The 24,917-nt window shown below is 41.4% G+C and overlaps 2 protein-coding genes and 1 long non-coding RNA gene across 5 annotated transcripts; 2 read left to right on the top strand and 1 right to left on the bottom strand.

Annotated features, from left to right (window-relative positions):
* The first annotated feature begins 21 nt into the window (after positions 1-21).
* Positions 22-2,037, top strand: LOC135494246 (uncharacterized). The gene is made up of 4 exons (XM_064782095.1): positions 22-295; positions 470-632; positions 1,003-1,165; positions 1,467-2,037. Exons 1-4 carry the CDS (start codon positions 231-233, stop codon positions 1,553-1,555), a joined length of 480 nt encoding a protein of 159 aa, XP_064638165.1. The 5' UTR covers positions 22-230; the 3' UTR covers positions 1,556-2,037.
* Positions 2,038-2,254: 217 nt separating this feature from the next.
* LOC135494244 (protein timeless-like) lies at positions 2,255-23,052 on the bottom strand. 3 transcript variants are annotated; one of them, XM_064782089.1, is made up of 21 exons: positions 22,908-23,052; positions 12,653-12,816; positions 11,592-11,686; positions 11,262-11,323; positions 10,807-10,969; positions 10,125-10,249; positions 9,835-9,895; positions 9,513-9,560; positions 8,915-9,297; positions 8,578-8,656; positions 8,146-8,249; positions 7,766-7,879; positions 7,347-7,444; positions 6,761-6,947; positions 6,175-6,373; positions 5,652-5,767; positions 5,357-5,510; positions 4,890-5,118; positions 4,673-4,741; positions 3,946-4,149; positions 2,255-3,725 (listed from the first exon to the last, which is right to left on the bottom strand). In XM_064782089.1, exons 2-21 carry the CDS (start codon positions 12,750-12,752, stop codon positions 3,637-3,639), a joined length of 2,679 nt encoding a protein of 892 aa, XP_064638159.1. In that variant the 5' UTR covers positions 12,753-12,816; positions 22,908-23,052; the 3' UTR covers positions 2,255-3,636. The 3 variants fall into 3 exon arrangements, with proteins under 3 accessions (XP_064638159.1, XP_064638161.1, XP_064638160.1); XM_064782091.1 differs by lacking the exon at positions 12,653-12,816 and having other exon boundaries at positions 22,908-23,051; XM_064782090.1 differs by lacking the exon at positions 22,908-23,052 and having other exon boundaries at positions 12,653-13,737.
* LOC135495107 (uncharacterized) lies at positions 14,227-22,315 on the top strand. Its single transcript, XR_010448512.1, has 7 exons — positions 14,227-14,534; positions 14,894-14,943; positions 15,913-16,599; positions 17,097-17,219; positions 17,795-17,918; positions 18,507-18,877; positions 20,450-22,315. It is a non-coding gene; the product is annotated as an uncharacterized LOC135495107 (long non-coding RNA).
* Positions 23,053-24,917: the final 1,865 nt, after the last annotated feature.

Genomic DNA, 24,917 nt, shown 5'->3' with positions numbered 1-24,917 from the left:
CAAATCAATACAAAGTATTCAGATAAACAACGACCCGCCCACCCCAAAACAACAAAACTCAACATTCCTGGTGAAGAAGATTGTGTTTTTGCAATCCAATGGCTTCAAAGATTGTGGTAGATGTGGTCAGTGACGTCATCTGACCATGGTGTTGGGTGGGGAAGCGTAAACTGGAAGCCGCGATTGAAGCTTGTAAAAAATACGAGTTCTCAGTCCGCTGGCATCCGTTTATGATTCGCCCACAGATACCGCTGGAGGGTGAACCGAAGCCACCAGACACACCGGGAAATCCAAGGTAAAGCGATAAATGTCCATGTGCCACAAAAATGGGCAGAAACGGAGACGTAGTCGCCAGGGTGGCCAGGCATCGGCCATTGGGGGAGGGGATCCAAGACCAAGTGGGTTTCGGGGGGTGAAACTGACGTCCGTTGGCCTCGAGCTCATTGTGTCATGTCACTCTTCTTTGCAGGGTTGGTCAACAATTGAAGGCAGCAGGTCAGGCCGTGAACATCGACTTCACAGGGAAGTCAGACATCCGTCCGAACACGGCCTTGTCCCATGTCCTCATGGATTTCACTCTCCAGAAATACGGAGCAGAGAGGCAGAATGATCTTGCAGAAAGTTTGTTCAAGGTAAAGAAAGGTGATACTGTCACATGCTTAAAGGGGTAGACCATTTGTATTTACTGGTGGCTCAGGAAAACAGAAATGCACTAATACACAATGCTGTAGGCCTACACTCCCACCACAATCGGGAGTTCAACCAATCAATTCCAGTGTAAATCAAAGGGTTCAAGGTCAGCTTGGCCTCCTATTGAGCCCTGAATTCTAGGAGTAGGCATGACAGTATCACGTTCCTGGAGGTTACTCTACGGCTCTTAGGAAGGCGTCGCTTTCATATTGGCCAAAAAGTAATGAAAGTAATAAAAGTCATGCACCATGTAGATAAAAAAACAGAGTATGTTTCAATGAGTCATGAAATTCCTCTCTTTGATTTTTCAAGGCGTATTTCACCGATGGAACCCAACTGAACAAGGCCGATCTCCTTGATCTAGCGCGTGAAATGAACCTTGATGTGGCGGCTGCTGATCAAGCAATGAGTGATCAGGCGATGTTTGAAGAGATTTACAAGAAGGACGAAGAGTGGAAGAAAAAAGGTGTTTCTGGTAAGTGGGAATCTCATATGTTGTGGCTCTTAGTTTGGGTTCGTTTTTTGGTTATGTCTGAAGGAAACCGAAAGAACTGTAGGTTATATTGATGTCGGGAGAAATGGTATTTTTTGGGATGCTGGGATTGGCCAAAAATCAGTCTGGATTAGGGATAGACTTCCTTATTTCAGTTGAATTGGCCTGAATTGCATATTAGGAATCGGGATGGGGCCATTTTTACAGCGGAACATTGCGACAGATTCCCCCTCAGGTTACATCACGTCTCTCTTTATTTCCAATAAACTTTCTTTACTTCCAGGTGTCCCATATTTCTTGATGAACGGCAAGCCGACCTTCTCAGGAGCCCAAGATGTCAGCGCTTTCCTTGCCACGTTTGAAAAAGTGTAATCAGTGAACAATGCTTCATGACCAGACCTATCAAGGATCTAAATAGATGTAGAGCTCCTCCTTTGGGCTTTTAGAATATAAGTTAACAACTTATTAATTATAGATAATACACTATTAAGTTTATGATTATAATGATTGCCATATTCTTGCAGAAAATAACTCTATTCTTCTTCAGAGAAAGTCTCAATGACACCTGTTTGATAAATCAGTTCGAACAGTTTGATAATTGACTTGTTTTGAAATAAGACCGAGGACTATTTTCTACAAGGACACGAGGTATGTGGAGTAACAATGCGAGGACCCACTGTCTCAAGTTTATTGTACAATCCTGTTGTACGCTCTTAAACAAAAGGAGACAGAGTTTGGTTTGAACATTCTTATGCCATATTCCCCGACTTTTCGGTTCAGAAGTTGTTAAATATAGAAAGTTATCTTCTAAGAATGATCTTTTTAATGAAATTAAAGATATTTGTTTGCTATTACTTATGTCTTAGTCTCGTTTTTTATCCAACTTTGATGTTCCTTGAAGACAGCCTTGGGGGCTTTCGGAGTGGCGCATTGAAAACGTCTGTGCCTGTCACCACTGAGGTTCTGGGATACATGTAGATTGGCGTGCGGGAACCAGGACTCGGACAAGTTCGTTGGCATCAACGTGACACTTCTCATGAAAAAATTGTCAAAAATGTATGAAGAGAAAAATTTATTACTTTCACTTCTCAACATTTATTGTGTTAACATGATACACAGTTAAGATGTACAATAGACCATTTAGAAAATGACCAATTCAAGAATGATTTCGCGCACAGCTATACTATACAATTCAGAACTTTTAATCACAGTTTATAATACCTTTGGATCACAACACACAAGTACATCTTAGTGGCCCAACATGATAACCACCATTCGCCAAAACTGTACAACTTACACATCTGTTGGAACTTAAAATCACATTTGACCACAACCTCCATGTATAACCGAAAACCCCTTCACAGTGATCACCCCATTTGGCAAATCTGTACAACTTTGAACTTCCAATCACAATATCTTAGCAAAACAGCACCAAAGTGTATCTGAAAGTTCCTTATCACATCAACAGCAATTTAAGCAGTTCAAGGCTTTCAGCTATGTAGCACTTGACCAAAGGTACCGTCATTTTGGCCGGAACTCGAAATCCTAAAACGATTGGAACTCCTTCAAAATGAAGTGAATGCAAATTTCAAGGATGGGTGTATGTTCTTTAGAAACAAAGAACTGACTCCCGCCCTTGAAATTGGCATTCAATTCGTTTTGAAAGAGTTTTAATCACTAGGATTTCAAGTTCCAGCTAAACTGCTGGTGCCTATGGTCTAAACAAGTTTGTTCCAATCATGTTTACCAAAAAGATGGCAAGTCTTTTTTACATAACGGAAAACCCCAAAATCAATTCTAAAATTTCAAAATTTGAACGAATGTCGTAGACCTTTAATAATTTGATAACTAATTTAAGCACATTAAAGAAAATATAGAGGTAATAATACTGCAGAATAATAAAATTAAATCACAAAGTACACCTCACTGACCAGATTAATATTTATATAATTATGTCCCTTTGAAAGTCATGGTCGATTCTGATCAAACAGCAAATTGTCCCGACTTCAAAATAATAATAATAATAATAATAATGTCACATATTTATATAGCACTCCTTAGTAACGGAACTGTTAAGGCGCTGTGGGATATGAAATTATTACCCCGGTCTCCACAGAAATCAATCAGGGGTTTAAAGGAGCAACCAGAAGGCGCTCACTTGAACTCGACCAGTCGGGGAACCAAGGAGTGACTCGGCCGGGAGTCGAACCCACGACCTCCTGATCATGAGGCCGACTCTCTTCCACTGTGCTACCGCTGCCCCTATAACCATACACGTACGCACATCAATGTAGAAACCTGGCCTTTTAAGTCAAGCCAAATATTTTCCCACTGTGTCCCTGTGTCCCTCCAAATCACAAATGCTCAAGTCGACGATGGAATGTTTACGATATAATCAGCCAAAGCCCGGTTGTTCATAAGCTCACAATCCACATTATTCCTGACGTAGTGTCCTAATCGAAGAAGTTCATTGAAGAGATCTCAGTGAAACCGTTCTTTGCATTTTGCAGGTCCTCATTGGAGAACTTCATCTCGGGTAAAGCTGAAGAAAAGAGGATATCCTTATCAATCCACTGCTTGTTCACAAATCTTTTATCTTTTATCTGTAACGTTATGGCAGGCTGGAGTGGCCTCACAGTCCTGTCAACATAATGTCATGGCTTCATTTCTTCACATCATCCTGACAGCATGACAGCAGAACTTTACAGCATGAAATTCTAATCTACGTAAGAGGCAACCGTGAAACCTCAGTTCCAACATACCTGACTCATCATTTCCAGCAAGCAGTAGAGCCTTCTCGTACAGATCTTTTGCCATCCAAGAATGAGGGATCCTGGGATACACCATTTTACTCTCCTGCGGCATGACAAAGTTGAGCTCCTCCAAAAGCTTGTGGAAGTACTGATTTGATAACATCTTCTCTTGGTCGCAGGTAAAGGGCACCAATGGAACCATTTCTTGCAATACTGAAAAGTTAAGTTGGAGTTAAAGTTTGGTTGCAGGTGAAAGGCACCAATGGAACCATTTCTTACAATACTGAAAAGTTAAGTTGGAGTTAAAGTTTGGTTGCAGGTGAAAGGCACCAATAGAACCATTTCTTACAATACTGAAAAGTTAAGTTGAAGTTAAAGTTTGGTTGCAGGTGAAAGGCACCAATGGAACCATTTCTTACAATATGTCAACATTAAAATTAGGTCGCAGGTAAAGGGCACCAATAGAACCATTTCTTGCAATACTGAAAAGTTAAGTTGAAGTTAAAGTTTGGTCGCAGGTGAAAGGCACCAATGGAACCAATTCTTACAATATGTCAACATTAAAATTAGGTCGCAGGCAAAGGGCACCAATGGAACCATTTCTTACAATATGTCAACATTAAAATTTGGTCGCAGGCAAAGGGCATCCATGGAACCGTTTCCTACAATATGTCAACATTAAAATTAGGTCGCAGGCAAAGGGCACCAATGGTACCATATAAAGATATTTACTTACGAAGTGAGACATGGGGAACTGGTTCTTCATATCGTTTGATCTCTTCTTTTGAGTGAGAGTCCCTTCCTCCTGAAAAACAATGATGGACTTCAGCAATGTTGACATGTATTAAGAAACACATTTTTCAAGTTTATGAGTCAGATAGTGTCAGCCCCAGGACTATTGAAATTGACACTGCAAAGTACATCTAACCGAGAATGACGTATACTAAACTGACCTAATTTGACATAACACGCTTCCAGAAGGAACTTTTGTAGCCACTGGATCATCGGCAAGCCGTCCTTCTCCGAGATTTTCTTCAAACAGGTTTCGATAGACTCAGCATTCTCCATATCCGAGAATTTGACCTCTGCCTTTTTGACATCAGTTTCGGTCACAAATGTCGCTTCGAATTTCTTGAATTCATTGTCTTCGAGGAGGCCCACGTAGAAGAGCTGCTTTAGAATCTGTAGAATAAGGGTGAAGGGTTTAGAACGAGGTTCAAATGACACTGCGCCAGACATTTTGACGCAATCAGCTAACAGAGCCAGCAAATGGTATGGACCTTGCAAGACATGATAGGTTTCGCCAGCAATCAACACAATTGCACAGGCCTTTGAGACACTTAACAGCAACTGCTGTACTTGGTATCGTCAAACTCTCTAGTCCGGAGGCAAAAATGCCAAGAATTCGTATCAAACTGACCTGTTTTTGTGATTTTGAGATGTTGACAGTGGCAAGTTTGCTCTGGATTGTCTGCAGAAGGTTGGAGTCGTTGAAGTTTTCAAGGTAATGCAGACAAAGATAGGTGTTTTCCAACTCTGTCCAAGGTGGCGGGCAATCATCTTGGATAGACTCCCTGCAATCAAAAGATGTTTATGGTAAATGTATTCCGATCATAACTCCTTGTTCCTCTAAGCAGAGTGTATCTTAAAAGGCCAAGTAACATCACAGCCTTTAGGAGTCGCATAGCCCAGTGGCTAATGTTACTACCACTTACTTTTTCCCATGTTCCGTGCTGTCCTCCTCACTCAGAATGGTGACGCAATCGTTAGGGTTCCCTTCAATAAGGTTGATAAACCTGTCAAACACAAAGTCGATCAAGTCCTCAAATACCTGAAACGAGATAAAATGAGCCATGATTTGCTTAAACAGAGAGTGGCTTTTGTAGGGGTACTGAAATCAACCAACGCATAGTACGTAACTCGGTTTCCCAGAGAGACCACTGTGGCATTGTGGTTTGAGTGCTGGGCTCATATAAAGTAGGTCCTGGGGTCAACTCTCAGAAGGATCACCACTCTTTTGTCTTTGTATCCTCGAACAAGAGACCCGGCCCTAAATTGCTTTGTCCTTCAAATAAGATGTAAAACCGAGGTTCCTTCTACCTGGTGTCTTCGCCAGGGTGAGCAAAAGACCACACCAAGAGAGAAACATATGTAGCTTGCGAGGCACTCTAATGGGTGAATTGAGAAAAGCAGAAGAATCAACATGAGTTATCACAAAATTTCAGGAAACGTACGTACCTCAGCCAATGGTAGCTCATGTTCTGTAATCTGTACCAGTGTGTTGAGCGTTTTTGGCTTGACTAGCAGATCAAGTTTTTCACAATCGCCGGCTATATGGTGCATCATCGTGAATAAACAGTTGTTGACGAAACTGCCATTTGTGGCAAACTCCTGAAGCAGGAGGGTGAATTTGTCCATGATGTCCACTTGAGCAAATCTGAGAAAAGAAAATTATGGAATTATTATTCTTTCTGATTCTAGAATGTGATCTAATGCAGACTGGCCCAGCAGTACATGTACTAGCAATTCCGAACTTATTAGCTCTTCTGTCACTCATGCAACACTCAGCTCCCAAATGCACACGGGCACACAGAGGTGGCCCAAAATATACCTCTATTCTGTGCCAAACATACAGGCAAAAGTGAACAAAGGGTGGATACTTCTGTGTCAACAGATAGGCTGCACACTAGAACAAGTCAAATCGAGCGTATGTATGCACAACTCACATCACTTGTTCGTGTATGAGGTCCAGCTTCAGCAGGGCTTTGTGGAGTGGTCAAAAGGCCTGCTATGGAAGGACGACTTTCTAGGACATGATACTTACTGTTCTACAACTGGCTGGAGCTGAAAGCTGTCCTTGTCCTCGAGAAGTAGTAGTAGCCGATGATTCGTCACAACCAGCGATTTGAAGAAGTTTATGGACTGTGCATTGTTGATAGCACCGGCGGCATTGTACGACCGCATCATGAACACAAAGAATTGCCAGATCTGTTCCAATTGTCGGAGGTTCTCTAAAATGAACGAGAAGAAAAACTTTGATAGGAAATTGCACCCACAGCCTATGAGCGCATGACGCACAGGATGGCGATGAAAACAAGAAATTATTTTCTGAAAGTTTTCAACTTTTTCAGGGTCAACCACACATGATGAACTAAGTGGGGCGGTTGCGTCAAAAAACAACTGGGAATTGGGTAAACCGTGATGACCCACCCCTTTAAACAAGACGCCTCAATATGCCATTGACACCTTTTTATAAAACCTTCCCCCTCACACCCTTGTCCATGCCATTACTGTCGCCATCTGTTGCCAAAACGTCAAACTCAATGTGTCCCATCCGATAAACATGTTATTGCCGCATGCATATGATGTATACTACACTGTCTGTAGCAAAAGGTTTAACAAAATCTTACCTATTTTTTGAATTATTTGGGGTTTGTCCTCTGTGTTTTCCATAAAGCTGCTGAGACATTTTACCATCTTCTGCCACAACAGTACACATCTTAAACACCTGAAAAGTAGACAGGTGGGAAGCTTTATAAATTAGTGTAAACCAATACAGTTTCGTGGGATCTTAACCACAGGCAGTTTACACACTACATCCCGTACATAGCACTGCAAAGAACAACCCAAAATATACAGTAGAACCTCTCTATTAAAGACACCCTTGGGACTGACAAGTGCTGTACTTAATAGAGTGGTGTCCTGATTAGAGAGGTCAAATTGAATGGAAACAACCAGTTTGGGACCAAAACTGGTGTCCTTAATAGAGAGGTTGTCCTTAATAGAGAGGTGTCCGCTAAGAGAGGTTCTACTGTACTGTTTTACGTACCGCTGATGGAGCTCATTAGAATCTCTTCCCTCCTTCTCCCGGAGAATAATTTCTTCAGATAGCGACACCCCATCGTACAGCATGAAGGAGAACGTATCGATACAGAATGCAGGCCTGAAAATGAAGTGAGAGCGTATTTAAACCCTGTGGTTATTCCTAAGTGATCCTGATACAACTCCCGCACATTGTGGAAATTTCGGACAGCCTTTTGTGTTCAACCAGCTCTAAGACAACCAACCACTTTGTTTATACACACCTTGTCGTACATGGTTTGAATATAAAGGGCCTGTGGAAAATATCGCTGCTTGGATAGTCCAATTAAATGCAATCTAGAGTTAGAGACTCAAAACGCTATACACCACCACAAACTCTTTACTTACTCCATGTTATTCCATGATGTGAGTGAGTAGAACGGGACAAAATCTTCAAGAAGTGTGAAGTACATTTCGAGTTCTTGGAATTGAAGCCGCTTAGTTCTGTCCGTCTGCAAAAATAAAGGCGTAATGAAACAAACACACTTTCTTCACCTCCTCTATTAGTCATCTTTTGTAGCAGTTGCTCGTTGCGTATCTGAAGTTTCTCGCCAAGGCACCACAGCAAATGAGCACCATTTCTCTCAGCGGACTCTCCCTCTGTCTGTGGACACTCCCACTGTCCATGGACACTCCCACAGTCCGTGGAGATACGATCTCAATACGTGGGAAAACCAACAAGTCTCGGAAAAGTTTAAGAAGGGCCTAAAATGGGATAAGGTGCATCGGGTAGCTAGGTTACTTTTCAAACAAAAATGGTGAACAGATACTGGAACTTACCAAAGACTTTAGGAATGTCTCAACTAGGCTACTAAAGCCAGACTTCATGAAAGAGGTGACAAAATCCTTCAGTGTTTCCCTGTTAAAAGACAAGTAAACAAATGGACGCTTGCACTTTATCATGGAAATCTTTTGACAGAAATTGGTGAGCACTTCAAAGTATGGGCAAGCTGCTGTAAATCCTGGTCACTTTCTCCATTGATTTGGGATGCTTGAAGATGCCATTCCAAAGACCTCATGCAGCTAATGTCAGTTAACCTTCAAAATAGATGCTTTACAGAAACAATCTATGGAGAAATCAAGTGGCAACATCTGCCAATTTGACACTTTTACTTACCTCACATACTCATACTCCATTTTGAATCCATCAGCGGATGGTTTCCAAAGTTTAGACGACGTCGCGTCACACTGATTCCACGTCAGGTCCGTGACATGGCGTTTACCAAGATGTGAGGACGCCTTGGAGAAATTTTCGCCAGTCCCGCTAGCTTTGAAAACCCAGTTGTCCAACGTGAGCGGGTTTTCCATTAAGATCTTGGAGCCCGAGGAGTCACGTAACGCCAATTGATTTCTGTCGTCAGTTGGCGCTTCCTCGGCTTCGGAGCAGTCACTTGCAGCGGAACCGGTCGAGCCCATGCACGATTCGTTCTTGTTCACGATAGTGTCGCCCTCTTTTGTCCAGAATGACGGCAGGAGGGCTTTCTTTAGGCCAGGGTCCGACTGGAATACGAAAATGACAGATGACTTCGGTTAGTTTTCAAGTCCCCTAGAACATCTATGGGAGGTGGGGTAGCAGTAAGGTGGGTTCGGGAGTGAGAGGGTTGATGGCACCATTTCTTCTTCGATTTTCATTTAGGGAAAACTGATATATCATGGGAACTTTCTAAAAGCAGAACCTGTTGGTTGAAATGTGTTTGAACTTGTAGAGCACTCACCTTTAAGAGATCATGAAGTAATTGAGACACGGCTCCAAAATGTTCTCCCTGGAAGAATGAAGAAAGAAATCAGCGGACAAATCAGACACGCAATTCTGTTAGTGTAATGGTTCTGTTCTACTTACAGGGTGTATCAATAAAACCAGTACACGACAAGACGGGGCTCTCTATCAGGGAAGCCTGGATCTGAGTTACCGGCTGGAACTTGACAACGAATGCATTTGTGCCAAAGATTCCCAAAGTTCGTCCTTGATAAAAGTGCGTTGATCGCCACGAAACAGAGTCAGAAGTCCTTCCAAGGCAAAATGCATTGACAACTTACTTTGGATGTTGACTGTATTGAATGGTCAATAAACCTCACCAAACCATGCTTCAAAAGGCACCTGAAACAAAAATTCACCAAATTTTACAAATGTTTGGCATTATAACTGGCAAACTTTAGGCTACTTCTCTTGCGAAACAACGTTAAACTCCTCTCACGATTTCATCCTCCTCCTCCAAACTTTATCTCAGGGTTCAAAAGACTGGCTAGCTGTGGTATTCAAGTGACATCCCACAGCCCCAATCAGTCCTTCCGAATAAAACGATTATTGACATCACAAATCAACTTACATTGTCACCGAAGTAACAACTTCGTTTCTCACAGTATCCTCACTTGTCCACATCAAGTTGTGGAACAGCTTCAGGCAGTTCAACACGCAGAGTTCAACCTCGGGGGACAACGCATCATCATCAATCTGCAAATAATCAATCAATCAATCAAACACTCAATCATCATCATCGTCACTAAACATCTTGATCCTTTTGGAACTTTGCCATGAGTCAGTCAGTCAGTTAGCCAGTTGATCTGTCAGTTGATCAATCAATCAATCGACTGATCAATCGATCGATCGACCGACCAATCAATGACTATGACCATGGGGTATGTGGGGAAGACCACCTGGGGGGTAAGTATTACAAGTCTGAAATGCAGAAGCAATACGCCGTCAATTAACAGCTTCAGTAGAATAAGTACAGATCAAAATCTATACATTCCGTGAGGAGTTGGGAATTTGAGACCCCCTAGGGCCATAACTCATGCGTCACTAAAATCATGCAGTCAGGGGTCGAGCTCCCCTGCAGGGGAAAAGGTCATATGTCCCCAAGCCTCGCTGAAAAACAAGATTTCCATACACACTTTTTGCCTTTTGAGGGCCAGTAAAGCCAAGAGGAGGTGATTTGCCTTTCCCAGACCAAAAGTCTAGCTACGGACCTCAATACACGGCAGTATGGATAATTGTCATAAGAAACATACCTTATCTATCATGTTGAACATGTGTTCAAATATAACAATGCTGAGGTCGAGTTCGACAAAACGCTGTTTGCTGATGTTGTTGCTTTTGTGGAGTTGTGGCGAGATGGTTCCCTTCGTATCATCGGATGAGGGCATCTCTGGTGTTGTCAGATATTTTGCTAAGCTGAAATAATGTACAAGAAACCTTTGTTAAAACCATTCATTGAAAAGCTCTCGATGAGCACTTCTAAACAGAATCTTTCGTGATTTTGTGTAAGTGTCAATTCATTATCAAGCATGTTCAGTTCAAAAATCATCACAAAACAGTCACTCTTCATGAAGAGTTTATAAAATTCAAGTTCATACTTTTATATTTTGCGATTTTTACCACCTTCTTTCTAAAAGAATAAACTGGAAGCTTCCCCTACAAGGTGAGATGACAGTAACACCCAGGTGGCGATTGGAATCGTACTCACTTTAAAGCATGTTTAAAAACCTCTTCATCCCCATCCATGAACTTCAGAACAGGCCATAATTGCTGAAAAACAATGTGAAAACATTTTATTCCATGTTCCACAAAAGAAAGTGACAAAATAAAGTGTTTAAAACTATCTGCATGCTTCGTCATTTACACTTACACAAATTATGCGAAGTCCATCGGCTAAATTCTGAAATATTTGTACATCTGCCTTCATATTCAACACGTATTAACACAATTCGAAATCTTCAAATTCGATTTCGATTTTTGAACAAAAAAAATTGACCTTTAATAATGTAAGACCAGTGATATATTTTGAAAGTATTACCTTTTCGACGAACTCCAGCCCCAACAACTGGAAATGTACTTCCCATGAGTAACCCTGACTGGGGTTCAGCATATCAAGGATTTCCACCAGAGTGTCTGAAAATTAAGAAAATATTTCTTTAAAATGACAGAAAATATCAGCAGGAAATACCATAGTTTCACCACTCTAAGACGAGTTGATTGATTAATTTGAAGAGCCAATCTGGAACATGATGTGATGTGCATCAGACAACTTGGAGTTGCTATTGTCTGTTAAAGTTGAACATACAAATGGTACTGATTAACCAAGTATATATTTTGGGGCCAGACTTGAATATTCAGAAATGGCCTTAGATCGTTGAAACTAGAGTATTTATATGCAAGAACATTCTGAAGTAATGCTACAATATGTGACTCACTCTACCAAAACTAGGCGCTTGTCGCATCTGAACTTGACAGGTTGATACGGACTTGTTGTTCATTTCCCTATTGTAGACCTTTTGTGAAATCTATTACAAACTGATTTGGTCACATTTCACAAAAGGTCTACAATAGGGAAATGAACAACAAGTCCGTATCAACCTGTTAAGTTCAGATGCGACAAGCGCCTAGTTTTGGTAGAGCGGGTCACATATAATAAAACCTAGAATGAGATGAAGTGACAAAAGTTACAGAGATCAGATCAACAATCCAGAATACAAACATTGACAAAAGCAGCCGACATACATTTAAACAATACAGTAATTATGTAACGAAAACAACAATCGGACAGTTACAGTTCATAGACAAGTCCCTCTTCTCGCGAACAAGGACGGTATCACTATCAAGAACAGTGATTTTGATCTCAATATACGACTTAACAATACCTGATTTTCAAGTGAGTAGGACACACAAATGACTCGTCTATTGCCAGGAAACCCATCAGACAGCAGGCCAAGGGGGTTTCAAGGACCTTAAACCGATCAGTCTTAATACAAATGCTCAACAATCTCAGTCCGAACACATTCTAATGGGTATATGACACATAATATCATACTGCCAAGTCCTTCACCCATTCGTTGCAAAATGCTTTCATTTTCTCACCTGCAGTACTTTCGCCGATGCCAAATATTTCATTGGCGATTCCCAAGTTACTGGTCAGGCCTTTAAGGCCATCCCAGTTCATCAATAAGACCTTCTCCATCACGGTGTCGGGCTCGAGCACGAACTGATCAAACCTGGCCAGCGAACTATCGAACAATATAAACCTGGAAGGGAAAACGTCACTGAGATTTTGCTCCAATCATCATCGTTTATCCTGTGATTGGGGCGGTTTGAGAATGTCCTGGAGAGCAGCGTATCATGCAACTGAATTTATGGCTCTAGGGCACATGTTGTAAGACTCGATTTATGGCAGGAACTGACACATTTTGTATCACACGTGTAAGCGTGCATTAACGTGCCAGGTGGTATGACTGTTTTTAGCACCTATTTTCGTACATTGCCATGCCAATTTGCAAGGTCTCGCATTGAATGCTTGCTGCATAAGCAACCTCATCCCTGCACATTTTAGGTGCCAAAGGTCCTTAGTTGAACTCAGGAATGTCACCTATCTATCTGAAAAACACTTTAGCCGAGATCAAAATGTTTTGTTTCAAGTAACTTTTTTGATCTCATTACCTGCATTACTGTGGTTTGAGAGTTTGACTGGTGAAAAATAAAACCTGCTCATCGGCAGACGTTACAATTAATGTAAATGCTTAATAACCAATCCAGGTATTGATACAAACCAACTGGAACTCCGACAGTAATGATCTAAGCTATTCATGAACATACGGCGGAAATTTGGTAATAATTGAATTGATATTTTGGAAGTTATTCAAGTTCGAAAGCATATAATCTTTTTTGCGTCAACTTGTATGTCAGAATGAGGAAAAATCTCACGTGGGTCTTTCTTGCGCTTTCATTGCCAAGGAGATTTGCACGCAACGGTACACATGTCAAGCCAGGGGGCCAGTAAGGGTGTCATTCAGCGATGTGAAATACAAGTTACGCGACATGACTTTCGGGGTCTTGTATGTAGTATTACAGTTACAAGGAAAATTATCAGCGTTGCTAAAGTAATTACATCATGTTTATCGAAAACTTTGTGAGCTCTTTTAAAAGCCTGAATCCTGAGCTTCCTGATACCCCCCCCCCCCCCCCTCCCACACACCTTGACCCCCTGGGTATTTCAAAGTAATTAAAAAAAGGATATTGGTATAACTGCTTCTATCGTTCTAACAGAGCATTAAAACTTGAGGCTTTAAAAATAACAGGGGTCTTAAAATGGCTCATTGTGAATAAATAGCAAGTATCAACAAGAAGTTCACCACTTTTTGCTACTATTAATTATACTATTAGTTTTCTAGTTTTTTAGGAAAAAATGATTTATGATTATATACAAAAAAATATTCATCTTGAAAACTAACAACACTATTGATTAACACCTAGTATATTTTCTACAAATCTATAATAATGTTACTAATATTTAGTAACAATGGAACTTCATCATTTTTTGGGCTACTAGTTTTCTTTTCAAGACACTGTTTTAGGAAAAAAGCTTTTTTATACATAAAAGAATTTCATCTTGAAAAGTAACAACATTATTGATTAACATCCTGTATGATTTCTACAAGTGTTACTCATTTATTCCTTATGGTCAATCACATTATCATCCGACACCAATGTTCGGGTGAACAAAAGACTGAACCTACCAACAAAAACTAATGCCAACCTTGAAAGAAAGTTTGAGTGCGTTACATAAAACCACTACCTGTCACATTTTAGACCTTCCAATGCATGCTTTTAGTGTAGTGCAGGCAGATCACTTATTGTGGCAGGGTGGACATGGATGGTCCTTCTCAGAAGAACACACTCAGATTTTGACTGTTTCAACATTTCGAAATAGCAAAATCATTCGTGTTTAGCATCAATCTTCTACAAGGTGAGTATCACCTAGACTGAATCTTGACATTATCAATTTCTTTTAGGGACAAAGAAGATTTTGGAAGAGAGGACAACTTGTCTTTCTTTGTCTATTTTTGGCGGGAAAATTCTTTGCCAAGACCTCTGAAACTTATGACCTAAAATGCATAAGAAATTTACGGCCTAACCTCAGAATAACCGGGACAGCAGTAGCTCTGTACATTAAGTACACTCTGTCCCTCTGTACATTATGAACACATTCCTATCATTTAGCACAGAGTCTCCCGGCTATTCTGCAGTTGCTACAAAATTTACTATAACCATCATTTTCAGGTAATGATATCACGACTTAAAGCAGAATTGAATTTATCATTACAGATGCTGCAACCTTGTCCACAATGGGAGAATCTCGTATCGCAAGAGGAAGGGTATGTATAGTATCAGGATATGAATTGCCTGATTTGTCGATAGATGTGACACTGTCAAATTGCTGTTAGTATAATAAGAAACTTGTAAAATGACGAAAATGAAGTTGAACACTTGTCGCAGTATGCACCAAGCCCTATCAACGAGTTACATAGAGTTGAAAAAAATATTGAATTAAAAGAGATTTACTGATTCTTTCAGTTTCACTGCCTGCCATAATATGACTGTAAATTGCCAGGCTTTTAAACGTTTTTCAAGAATCTGTAAAGAATTACAAATAAATAAGCTATGTTCACAAAATTTGTGTTATTTTCTTCTCAGAAGTCTCCTTATTACATGTACATCCCAGAGTCAATAGTATATTTGATGTGGAGTAGAAGACACCAAAAGTCTCTCCTGTGTAAGGGGTATTCCTCTCATTAAGCAGTGTAGCCCCGTGTTTCAAAAGCAATTACAATAGTAGAATGACCAAAACACGTGCAAAGTGAAGTAGACTTAGTAGAAAATCTCGTAGCACCATTATACGAATGCCACACCATCTGAGATAAACGTCAAGATTTAATGCGTTGCTGTACATACATGTAGCCACTGCGATATCATTTTTTGGATCCAAAGTATTTTTCAAAATATCAGTGATTGACAGTGACACCATTATCGGCAAATTGGTCGATTATTTATATGTTTCAAGGTTGCATATTGTTATCTGTAGGTGTGCGTGTGCGTGTGTGTGTGTGTGTTTGAGACGGGATAGGAAAAGGGTGCGGGAGGTCATGTGGGGCGGGGGGGGAGAGACTATGGTGACCATTGTGAGAGTTGGAAGTGTGTCTGATGACCGACTTGCTCATTTTGTAGCTATTGTTGTTATTCTAGTTGTTAGAGTAGTTATCGTAGTTACTAGCTATCGTAGTTATCTAGCTATTATAGTTGTTATTCTTTTGTTTCCTGCTTATCATCTATTTGAACCTATTCAGCTTTCAGTTGTCCAGGCCAGGCCAGGTGACCAATGACGATGATAGATTGGGTTCGATTCAAGCTATACGCTTGGTGTATTTGGTTATCGTGACTGGCGACTTGAGTCTATCTCATCTCATTTCCAAAGCGCGGTGGCTGGGTCCCAGGCATGCTTGCCACTTTGTTCTGCGGTCCTCATCTAAGTTTCGACGGTGATGACATGGACTTAGGTTCAAAGTACGTGTTCCCCTTGAGTCATTGTGGTTGATTGATGGGGGGAATAGACAGTTGCGTGTCGCTAGTCATTCAATTGGTCCCCTTGTTTTAGAGTGTTGGCGGGATAAGTCTTACGACTGTTAACAATAGTAAGCAATAGCTGGCCAGCGATCCCCTACCTGATCTCGAGGGGGATGGAATGACTGGGGTCCAAGGCCTGTTGTTAACCTGCGGAATTTCGTCGGACGAAATGTCAGGCGTGTCCGTGTGGGACTTGTGCTAAACCAGTTTAGTACATATGACGAAGACATTGGGCTCTTTGAATAACAACAGTGTTCTTGACCTCCTTGTGCCTCACAAAGCTAATAATATACACCCCCTGAAATCGACAAGACGGCGATGAAGAAGGAGAGCCGGCCTCCAGCTGGTCAGCCAAGGAGCCACTGGACACGAAGAATACAGTCTTGATGCCAATGTTGGATTCAAACGGGGTAAGCATCACTTAGTCCTCAGTTACGTCCGAAAAAGTATCAATCTGATGTACACTATTTCATTTATGCTGCGGTCACACTGAATTGACTGTACAATCAACTTTAAGACGTATTGGGCATATCTGTAGCTGGTGTGCTAGAATGAAAGTTGACTGTTAAAGGGGGAGCATAGTGCTTTTTAAACCAGCCCATTTTACATTATTTTGATGATTTATGAATAAATAAAGCATTGCAGAAGTTAACTTTTATTATTCTGGCCGTTTGTATATTTTTTTCATTTCTATGATACGAGGTGCGGGTGACACTTTTCAAATCGAATCGAATGCGCATTAGGCCAGGTGTGGCGCAGCCGTTTTGAAACCGGTGTAACAAATCTGTATTCCAGAGAGTGCTCTCTGCAAAGCAGTTTTAAATCGGATTCAGTGTGAACTTAATGCAGTGGAAACACTCAGAAATTTGATAATCCCTTCAATAAAATTTTTTTTCTTTTTTGGCAGCCCGGTCCAACATTGTACAAAGGCCACAAGGTCCAGGGCCACGGGACCAGGGACACAAGGACCAGGGACACAAGGACAAGGGACACAAGGACAAGGGACACAAAAGTTGTTGCAGCCTGCAGGGTGAGCATCACTTAGTCCTCGTTATTAAATATAAAATGTCCCCATGATCCAAACTTCATGACTGTCCAACCAGCAGTCAGAGAAGAAAAAAAAATTGTGGAAATAGTCAACAAAGACTTGAAATCAGTTGACACTGTCTGTGACATATATTTACGAGAAGAGCATAGCGAGCTCCAATGAACACCATTTTCAAGAGATTTAGCACTCAAAAACAACAACGTGATGCAACTATTGAAAAGTCCTGATGAAAAAAGGGGCAAATCAATAGGACATATTTTGATATAACATTAATCATTATTGCATATTTTTGTAGGTGTCACAGCGAATGAGAGGCATATTTTTATTCAAAATCCTCACTGAAACTGTCACAAGATGATTGCAGTGACATCGTGGTCATTGTTACGTTATCAGTCAAACCAAACAAATGCCAAACGTTCTCATTTTTAAAGAGGTAGACAACTTGAGAATTTGTTAGTAGAGACAACCATCTCGCCCAAATGAAAAAAAGGAATTATTTTAATTTCAATCTATTCAGTTTGAGATTGGTCCTTGAATGTATTTTTCCTGTTATCTAGCCCTCTGCAGAGTGAGATGATGGCTGTCGAGACGACCCAACCACTCAACCAAGATCTACAATCGTACTATGGTAGACGGGACTCTCCAAGATTTTGGATGACGAAGGAATCTAACACATAAACGGTAACTATAAACAGGTGACATGACAGTATAGAAGATCCAACCGCTTCCAGAAACTAGTGAACCCACTTCAGCCACCATTTTGTTTTGATCGACCGGGTCATTCAGGCAGAGATGTGCCATGGTGACGATACTCCGATATTGCTTGAAGACTTCAGCAACTGAGGGAGATTTTACTCGGGAAACCGAACGAATTCGGCCCTAACGTGTTACAGGGTGTGCCGATATTTATTATTAGATTTTCCATCCATGGTTTCATCATTGCATCACTCCAGTTGCACTTTACCAAACACAAACTGCATCAAAAGTGAAAGCACTTCAGTTTTGCAGTGGTTTGGGTCTCTAACAAGTGTTCATGAGCTCTCAGGCTCACCCATTGAAAATGCTCAGGTTGTAGTGCTGATGGAGAGCAGCTAATCTGAGTGCAATTGGAAAAATTTCTAGTTTGTAACGAATGGTGTAGGATTTAAGGGTTGTGATTCTATCATCAAACAACCTTGGTGAAGTTGATGAAACTGAATGAAAGGCCTCATGGCACAAGTGCATTAATCATGGTAGAACAATGGAGTAACCCTAAATTTTGTTTTCCAGTCGCTCACAGATACAGCAGACGACCGAGAGCCGAGTGGATTCAGTGGATCGAACGGTTGCGCTGAGGGATATCCATGTGCAGGAATGACGAACCACAGTTCAGCAAACGATGCCTTGACAGACCAATTCAAGGAGAACCTTCGCTAAGATCGGGAAGGGAACGTGTTTGCTGTGTGGATGGATTGGACACCGAAATGTCCGTCGTTCTAATAGACTACAATGACAATGTTCTAATAGACTATAATGACGTTCGAATTCCGAAGGGACTCTCTGGACTTAGGGAAAGCTACGGACATAGAGCCCGGACATGATATCCTGCAGCCACCACGAGGACAGCCTATCTCATACATTTGGAAGGATGCTATCACACGGTAATATAAACAAATCAATTTCAGTTTTTCAAATGTCCTTGATTAGGTGTGGCCTGATTTAGAGATCGTGAGCTCTCTGTCGAGGAACAATTTTCCGATCTTGTTTTCGGGACACCAATTATAGTGTGATTTTCATCAGACTCACAGTGATGATAGTTTGGACCAGTCTTAATTAGTAAAACAATACACTGTTGCAAAATGTGCAAAAAGAACTAGACAATAAGGAATGTTCACAGCTTCATCTGCTACTCGTTCTAAGCATATTAAAGCTTGCTACTCGATATATGATTGCATCATTCAGAAATATGCTTTTACAAGGCAAAATTTCCAAAGAAAAGTGGCAACAACTCGATACTTGATTTCGATGAAATAAGTGAAATTAGTTTGTCACCCATAGATATCTCACTGGTGGCTTGATTTTCACCAGTCCTGCAAGGATCTTGTGTTGCAAGTTGTCGCCAGTCCACAGAGTTTCGCCCTTCACACCCGCAGAAGTGCCCCTCGTGGCCAAGTCATATCAGCCCTTGCAAAATTTACCAGTTAATACTTTTGGAGTAGAACCTGACTTAGTGGACACCTCTCTATTAAGGACACCATCTCTATTGATGACACTAGTTGTGGTCCCAAATAGGTTGCATCCATTCAATTTGACCTCTCTAATCAGGACACCTCTCTATTAACCCTTTAAGTGTCTAATTTGTCTTTCTGCAAATCAGGAACCGTGAATTATGGGGTAAAGATTTTTACCTCAGTTATATGAAGAGATAACCCCTTAAAACTATTAATTTTTGGATAGCCCTTGATCTCCGCTTTCCAGTGATACCAAATTTGCCACCCTGTAACAGGTCATGACCTTCAGGATGACCTTGACCTTGTGTCGAGATGGGGGTGCCCCTTCAGAAGACAGGCTAGAGGGCCCAAAAACATTTATATATTGTTATTTTTTGCCTCCCCGCTTGTCCCAACCCCCCTATAAGGTCAAAAGTTTACGAAACATGTTCTGAGCATTCCCGCACCAGCAAGAGCCTCGTAGAGAACAACGTCGCCATCTATACGATCATCGATGGAACCAGGCCAGCCTAAGGCATTACAATGGTCATTACCCAACGTGCTGATCTGTACGTAAGACGGTTATAGGGTTAAGGAGAGCACTTTTCAGTCCTGAGGGTGTCCTTAATAGAGAGGTTCTACTGTACCAGCAGTGTATTTCTAAAATTAGGTTTGCACAAAGAAGCATCTGCGCATATCTTTCTTGATTTCAACTGGGAATTCCCAACGTTCTCTGTCATAAAGATGCTGTTCCTGCCCAGCGTCGGTGTAGCTGGATCTTGCTTATTTCCGTGAAAAACTCCCCCATCTATTAACACACTGTGGTAACTCGGTCCATGGCTCGCTTTGTCAAGGAGAGTTTCAAGGGCCCCGCGCACTCGAATTGGCGACAACACGCCAAATTTGTGGCCACTCACCAAACAAAGATCCTTGCCCGACTGGTTTCAAGCATACACCTAGCATTTGTATCAACTAGAGTATATGCACCTGCAACATGTTAAAATGCTATCTATTCCTTTTCAGCATGGTGAAGCATCCCACAGAAGAGAGAAGGATGATGTCGACCCAGCACATCCTCTCCAGTTGTCATCAAGGAACAATTTGATGACGGTTTGATTGTATTTTTGTCATCGTAGGCCTTATCCTTATACCAAGTTGTGTTTTATTGAAATATCTGATTGAAAGGTGATTTAATCAAAATCCTAATATTTTCTGATGGTGAGATTGCAAAGTTACCTTCTTTATATGGCAATGACTCTACGATTGCCATGGGTCAAAATCTTACACCCATCAAAAGATGGAATCGAAATTATGGGATGGGGGTGTTTGAGGTTACCAGGAGACTGGCAGGGGAGCAACAGAGCACTTTTGGATCCAAGAAAGCAAAATACAGGGTGGGGTGGTGAACAATGGATGGGACAGCGTTGTCTGCAGCTGCCAGGGTAGCCAACGACCACACTTGAACTGTTTTCAAGCAAAATTGATTTTTCTGCTCATAAATCACCTAAACTCGTCGATATTTCATTTGATTGTGTCCATCACTTGAGACATGGGGTCCATGTGTTGTTGTTTCTCTGACCCCAGGAAACAAGAACACATGTGTCTGATGGAAACGTAGGCCTCTTATATAATGTTGCTTGATCTCTCTAGTACCACAGAATCCACTGACAATCGGCCTGAGATCCGATAACCTGAATGCCCTCGACTTGTTATCGTCAATGGCTGGCTCAGTCGCTCAGCGCCAATGCTTGAGACAACTGACCAACAACATAGTGAATTTGTTGAAATCATTTCCTCGGGTATCAGTAAATTAAAATTTACTAATACCCTCGTACCATCTAATAAAACAGTAAGTTTAAAACTCTCACTGTTTTATTGAAACCTACCATGATCAATAGTTAGTTTAACTCTGAATTTAACCGACTAGACTGGTTCCTGATCCTACCCCAGTGGTCGCACAGGAACAAAGCTCAAGTCTTTTCTTCAACGTTCAAGCATTCTGCGAGTTACGAAAAATATCTTTTTGCCCCGTCAAAAAGATTTTAGATTAGATTGGTACTGAATGGATCAAGCAAATTGTCATTTTAAGAACGTCCACTTTTTGACGTTTTTAGAATATTTGTCTTGTATGCATGTACATGTACTTGTAAATCTTGTATGTAAAAACGAATGTTTCGTAAATAAAATGTCTAAATGAGATCAAGACTCTACTTGCCAAAAAAGAGCTGGCAAACCAACTTTTAGTCTTTGCCATGTCAAGGTCACATCTTTTGTCATGCAGATTAATGTCAAAGGTGCTCCTTTTGTCATGCAAAGTTGGCAGACCAGCTCTCCAGAGCCATGAGAAATGTGGTTCTTTTGTTATTCAAATTGGGTCCTTAACCAATTGACAGCAAAGTGACCAGTCGTATTACAATGGGTTTTTATAATACAAAAGCTAATCCATGTATAGAGACATGATGAATGCATGCAGAGGTTTAGTGCTGGCGTTTCCGTTGTGAATACTGCTGGCTTATACTTTTGTGTTGGAGTCGAACAATAGTATGATCTCAATTTAGCATTGTGTTTCTTGGACACTTATTAGTGTTCCTTTGTTAAGGAGTTGAACATGTTTTAAAGGGATAGTGCTACAAAGATCTCCCTGGTCCTCCTCCTAATTGGGCTTTCGGAGTGGTGCAGTAAATACTTAAGACAACCATCAATGTAATGTTCATGTTTGATGAAGTCATGATAGATATTTGGGCTGCGCCTGTCACCTGTATGATGGAGTTGGCGACTCCCTCCGATCGCGTAGGTTTTCTCCCGGTGTGCGGGTTTCCTCCTACAAGACATCCCAAAACGCCATGTGTCATCCTTGGAATGTACAACAATAAAGAATTTGAAAGAAAAAACAATTTGTTTTCTCATATCGCCTCATTGGACATCAACACCAACTATTAACAGAGCCCTTTCAAGCCATCGTTTTTAACGGTGAAGCCTGATGAAGGTCTATTGTAAAGATGGTTTGTTTTCCTGACCCTAGGTGGAACAGGGTTATCTTGTAAAAAAGGTTCTTGTAAATGGGGTCCCTCCATTGCCATTAACCCCTCATGATCATTTACTTGTTATCCACTGCTTCGTCACGAGTGACCCCCAACTGGTGGCGGTGCGATAGTGTCTATTGAAGTCTATTCGATACTCAGGGGACCATGGGGAGGGATCAAATTATGAAATAAATCAAAAAAGAACTTATCAAAATTGATATTAAAAGAAGTTATCTTGGTAAATTTTGGATGCATAACTTGCTAGCCCTGGCATGGCAGCTGCACTGCACAGTGCTTAAGAGTGCATAAATGGCAATCCAATGCACGAAGCAGTAGGGCCTACAGTAGCAGAAAGTGCTTGACACTGACTGACAGTCAGCGTCGTCAGTGACTCACAGTCCAGTGCTCACTTTTGAACCTCGATTTTTACACATTCCACTCAACTTAATTTAACTTACTAGATATCTTTCTGGTATACGGTAAGCTGTGTAACAGCAGGATTGATCAACCGGACTAAAACTACGCACATTTTCACAGAATACGATGTTTTTATTTTGACAAAATGTTGAATTATACAAATCGGCCTTGACCTTATTGAACTATTCTCCAAGCGTCGTCAATGATGATCATTTTCGCCAAGTCGCACTCTATCTACTGACTATGTGAGAATTTCAACGTGTGTATGCAAATTCGACATTTTGGTCCGAAGACCGGGTGCGCTATCTATTGAATTATAGTTAAACTAAAAAGATTCTATGTACGCGGCCGATGCTGTAAACTTGGTCAGGAGCCGTCACAGCTGCTGTCTCGAGTTGATGACCGCAGATCCCGGCTTTCGATAGTGAAACTGTCAAAGCTAGGGATAGGGCTCGATCTCGAACTGTATAACTAGATCGATAGTCGAGTCCAAGATGCTGCTCGATCCAATCCAGTATCTCGAGATCCAATGCCCCAGGGCCTGAATTTAGTGTCCTCCCTCTCGTCTCGCCGGTCCGTAGATATTGCCAGACCAGCACGAATAATGACTATCACGTCTTCGATTTAGAGATCTAAAGATCACAATGCATTCGCGAAGTGACTGTGTGGGGGCCTGGTGCGTGTGATTTTTAATCATGCTGGTCGAGCTAAAGAGGACAAAGTCACAACCACTAGGCAAGGATAAGGCTCATCTCTCAGCTTTTTTAGCTGTAAAAAATCGTGACAAAACAGTGATTGAGATTCCGCTTTATGAATTTTCTGGACTGGGTTCAACATGCATTGCGAATATACACCAACGCTGACGACATTTAGACAAACGTTTGCAACATCAGAAATACAAAAAACTCGGTTGGGAGCCATAGCGCCTTTCAAAGCGCTTCGCATAGGCTGCATAATCGTCACCCTGGTATGATTATTCATGATTACACCCACCTTAATAATTCAGACTTTGAGAAAAAGGGAATCTGCTAGTTCTCTTCCTGGGGTGAACTCCAAAACACCCTCCTCGCGGGATTCGAATCCTGCGTGGACGCATAGGCGCTCGGCCCAGTTTCACTGACAATACCCGCGCCAGGAGCCATCGCAGTTGTTTTTCAGTAAAATGTTGCCCAACTCAATCAGGAAAATTGGCATTCCCAGATATCTTGGGCCAGAGAGACATTCACACATCAACAGCCTGGGCATTGTGCCCGTGTCGGGGTCTCTGGTGGTTCGGTATTGATATATTGATTTAGGCAACTATCAAATTGAAAAAAGGTGCATGATAGAACGCGCAGGGTGACGAAATTCCAAATGAATATACACAGGTAGTACATGCCCCCCGATTTAAGCATCCCTACCTTTCGCAGCCCGTTTCATTGACGCCATCATCCTCCAGCTGTCTTCGTTCAAAAAATGAAATACGTTCTAAATATAAATTTCAACTGAATTGCTTAATTGCAGAATCCCTGACAAACTCACAAAAGAAGGTCATCACTACCAAAATATTCCATGGCTAACCAAAATTTTGTCGGGTACTCGATCTGCAATAAAGCCGTGACACTTCTCCCAAACGCTAGTCTCATCAGTAAAGAACACAGAGTTGTTCCTTCTTCTCCATCGCACGATCTCGCATTGCATGGCTTCTTCTCATCAGTTCACCAGCGCAATAAGCGATTCGTTTCTTGTCGTCCTCTTTTCGAACACCCACACAATCGCTAGCAGTGATGGCGTTTGTCAATTGCAATGTTACTCTCGTCAGATTTACCATTAAGGATAAGGTGCAGGCTATTGATGTGTTGATGGCCTTCATCGACACACCAATGAATGGAAAATGAGATATTAATGCGATTCTTGAAATGAATAGACTGTCCCCTGAACATGACATGCGTCAAAAATCATGTCCCGTCGATACCGAAGTCGAGGAACAAGTAGACATAAAAAAGGCGGGCGTGAAGGGAAGCCAGTCCATCCCCGCCAAAGGACGCTGAACGCAGATGAAGAAAAAGAAT

Source organism: Lineus longissimus, chromosome 10 (genome assembly GCF_910592395.1).
Source record: "Lineus longissimus chromosome 10, tnLinLong1.2, whole genome shotgun sequence".
Lineage (NCBI taxonomy): Eukaryota > Metazoa > Nemertea > Pilidiophora > Heteronemertea > Lineidae > Lineus > Lineus longissimus.
The sequence above is the reverse complement of the archived record's forward strand: the minus strand, read 5'-3'. Positions and strand labels throughout refer to the sequence as shown.

Coding starts and splice junctions, on each gene's coding strand:
- LOC135494244 (XM_064782089.1), bottom strand. CDS start 12,752: ATGGAGAAGGTCTTATTGATGAACTGGGATGGCCTTAAAGGCCTGACC. Junction 5,511..5,651: donor AGCACGGAACATGGGAAAAA/GTAAGTGGTAGT, acceptor TTTTGATTGCAG/GGAGTCTATCCAAGATGATT. Junction 4,150..4,672: donor AGTTCCCCATGTCTCACTTC/GTAAGTAAATAT, acceptor TTAACTTTTCAG/TATTGCAAGAAATGGTTCCA.
- LOC135494246 (XM_064782095.1), top strand. CDS start 231: ATGATTCGCCCACAGATACCGCTGGAGGGTGAACCGAAGCCACCAGAC. Junction 633..1,002: donor TTGCAGAAAGTTTGTTCAAG/GTAAAGAAAGGT, acceptor TGATTTTTCAAG/GCGTATTTCACCGATGGAAC. Junction 1,166..1,466: donor GAAGAAAAAAGGTGTTTCTG/GTAAGTGGGAAT, acceptor CTTTACTTCCAG/GTGTCCCATATTTCTTGATG.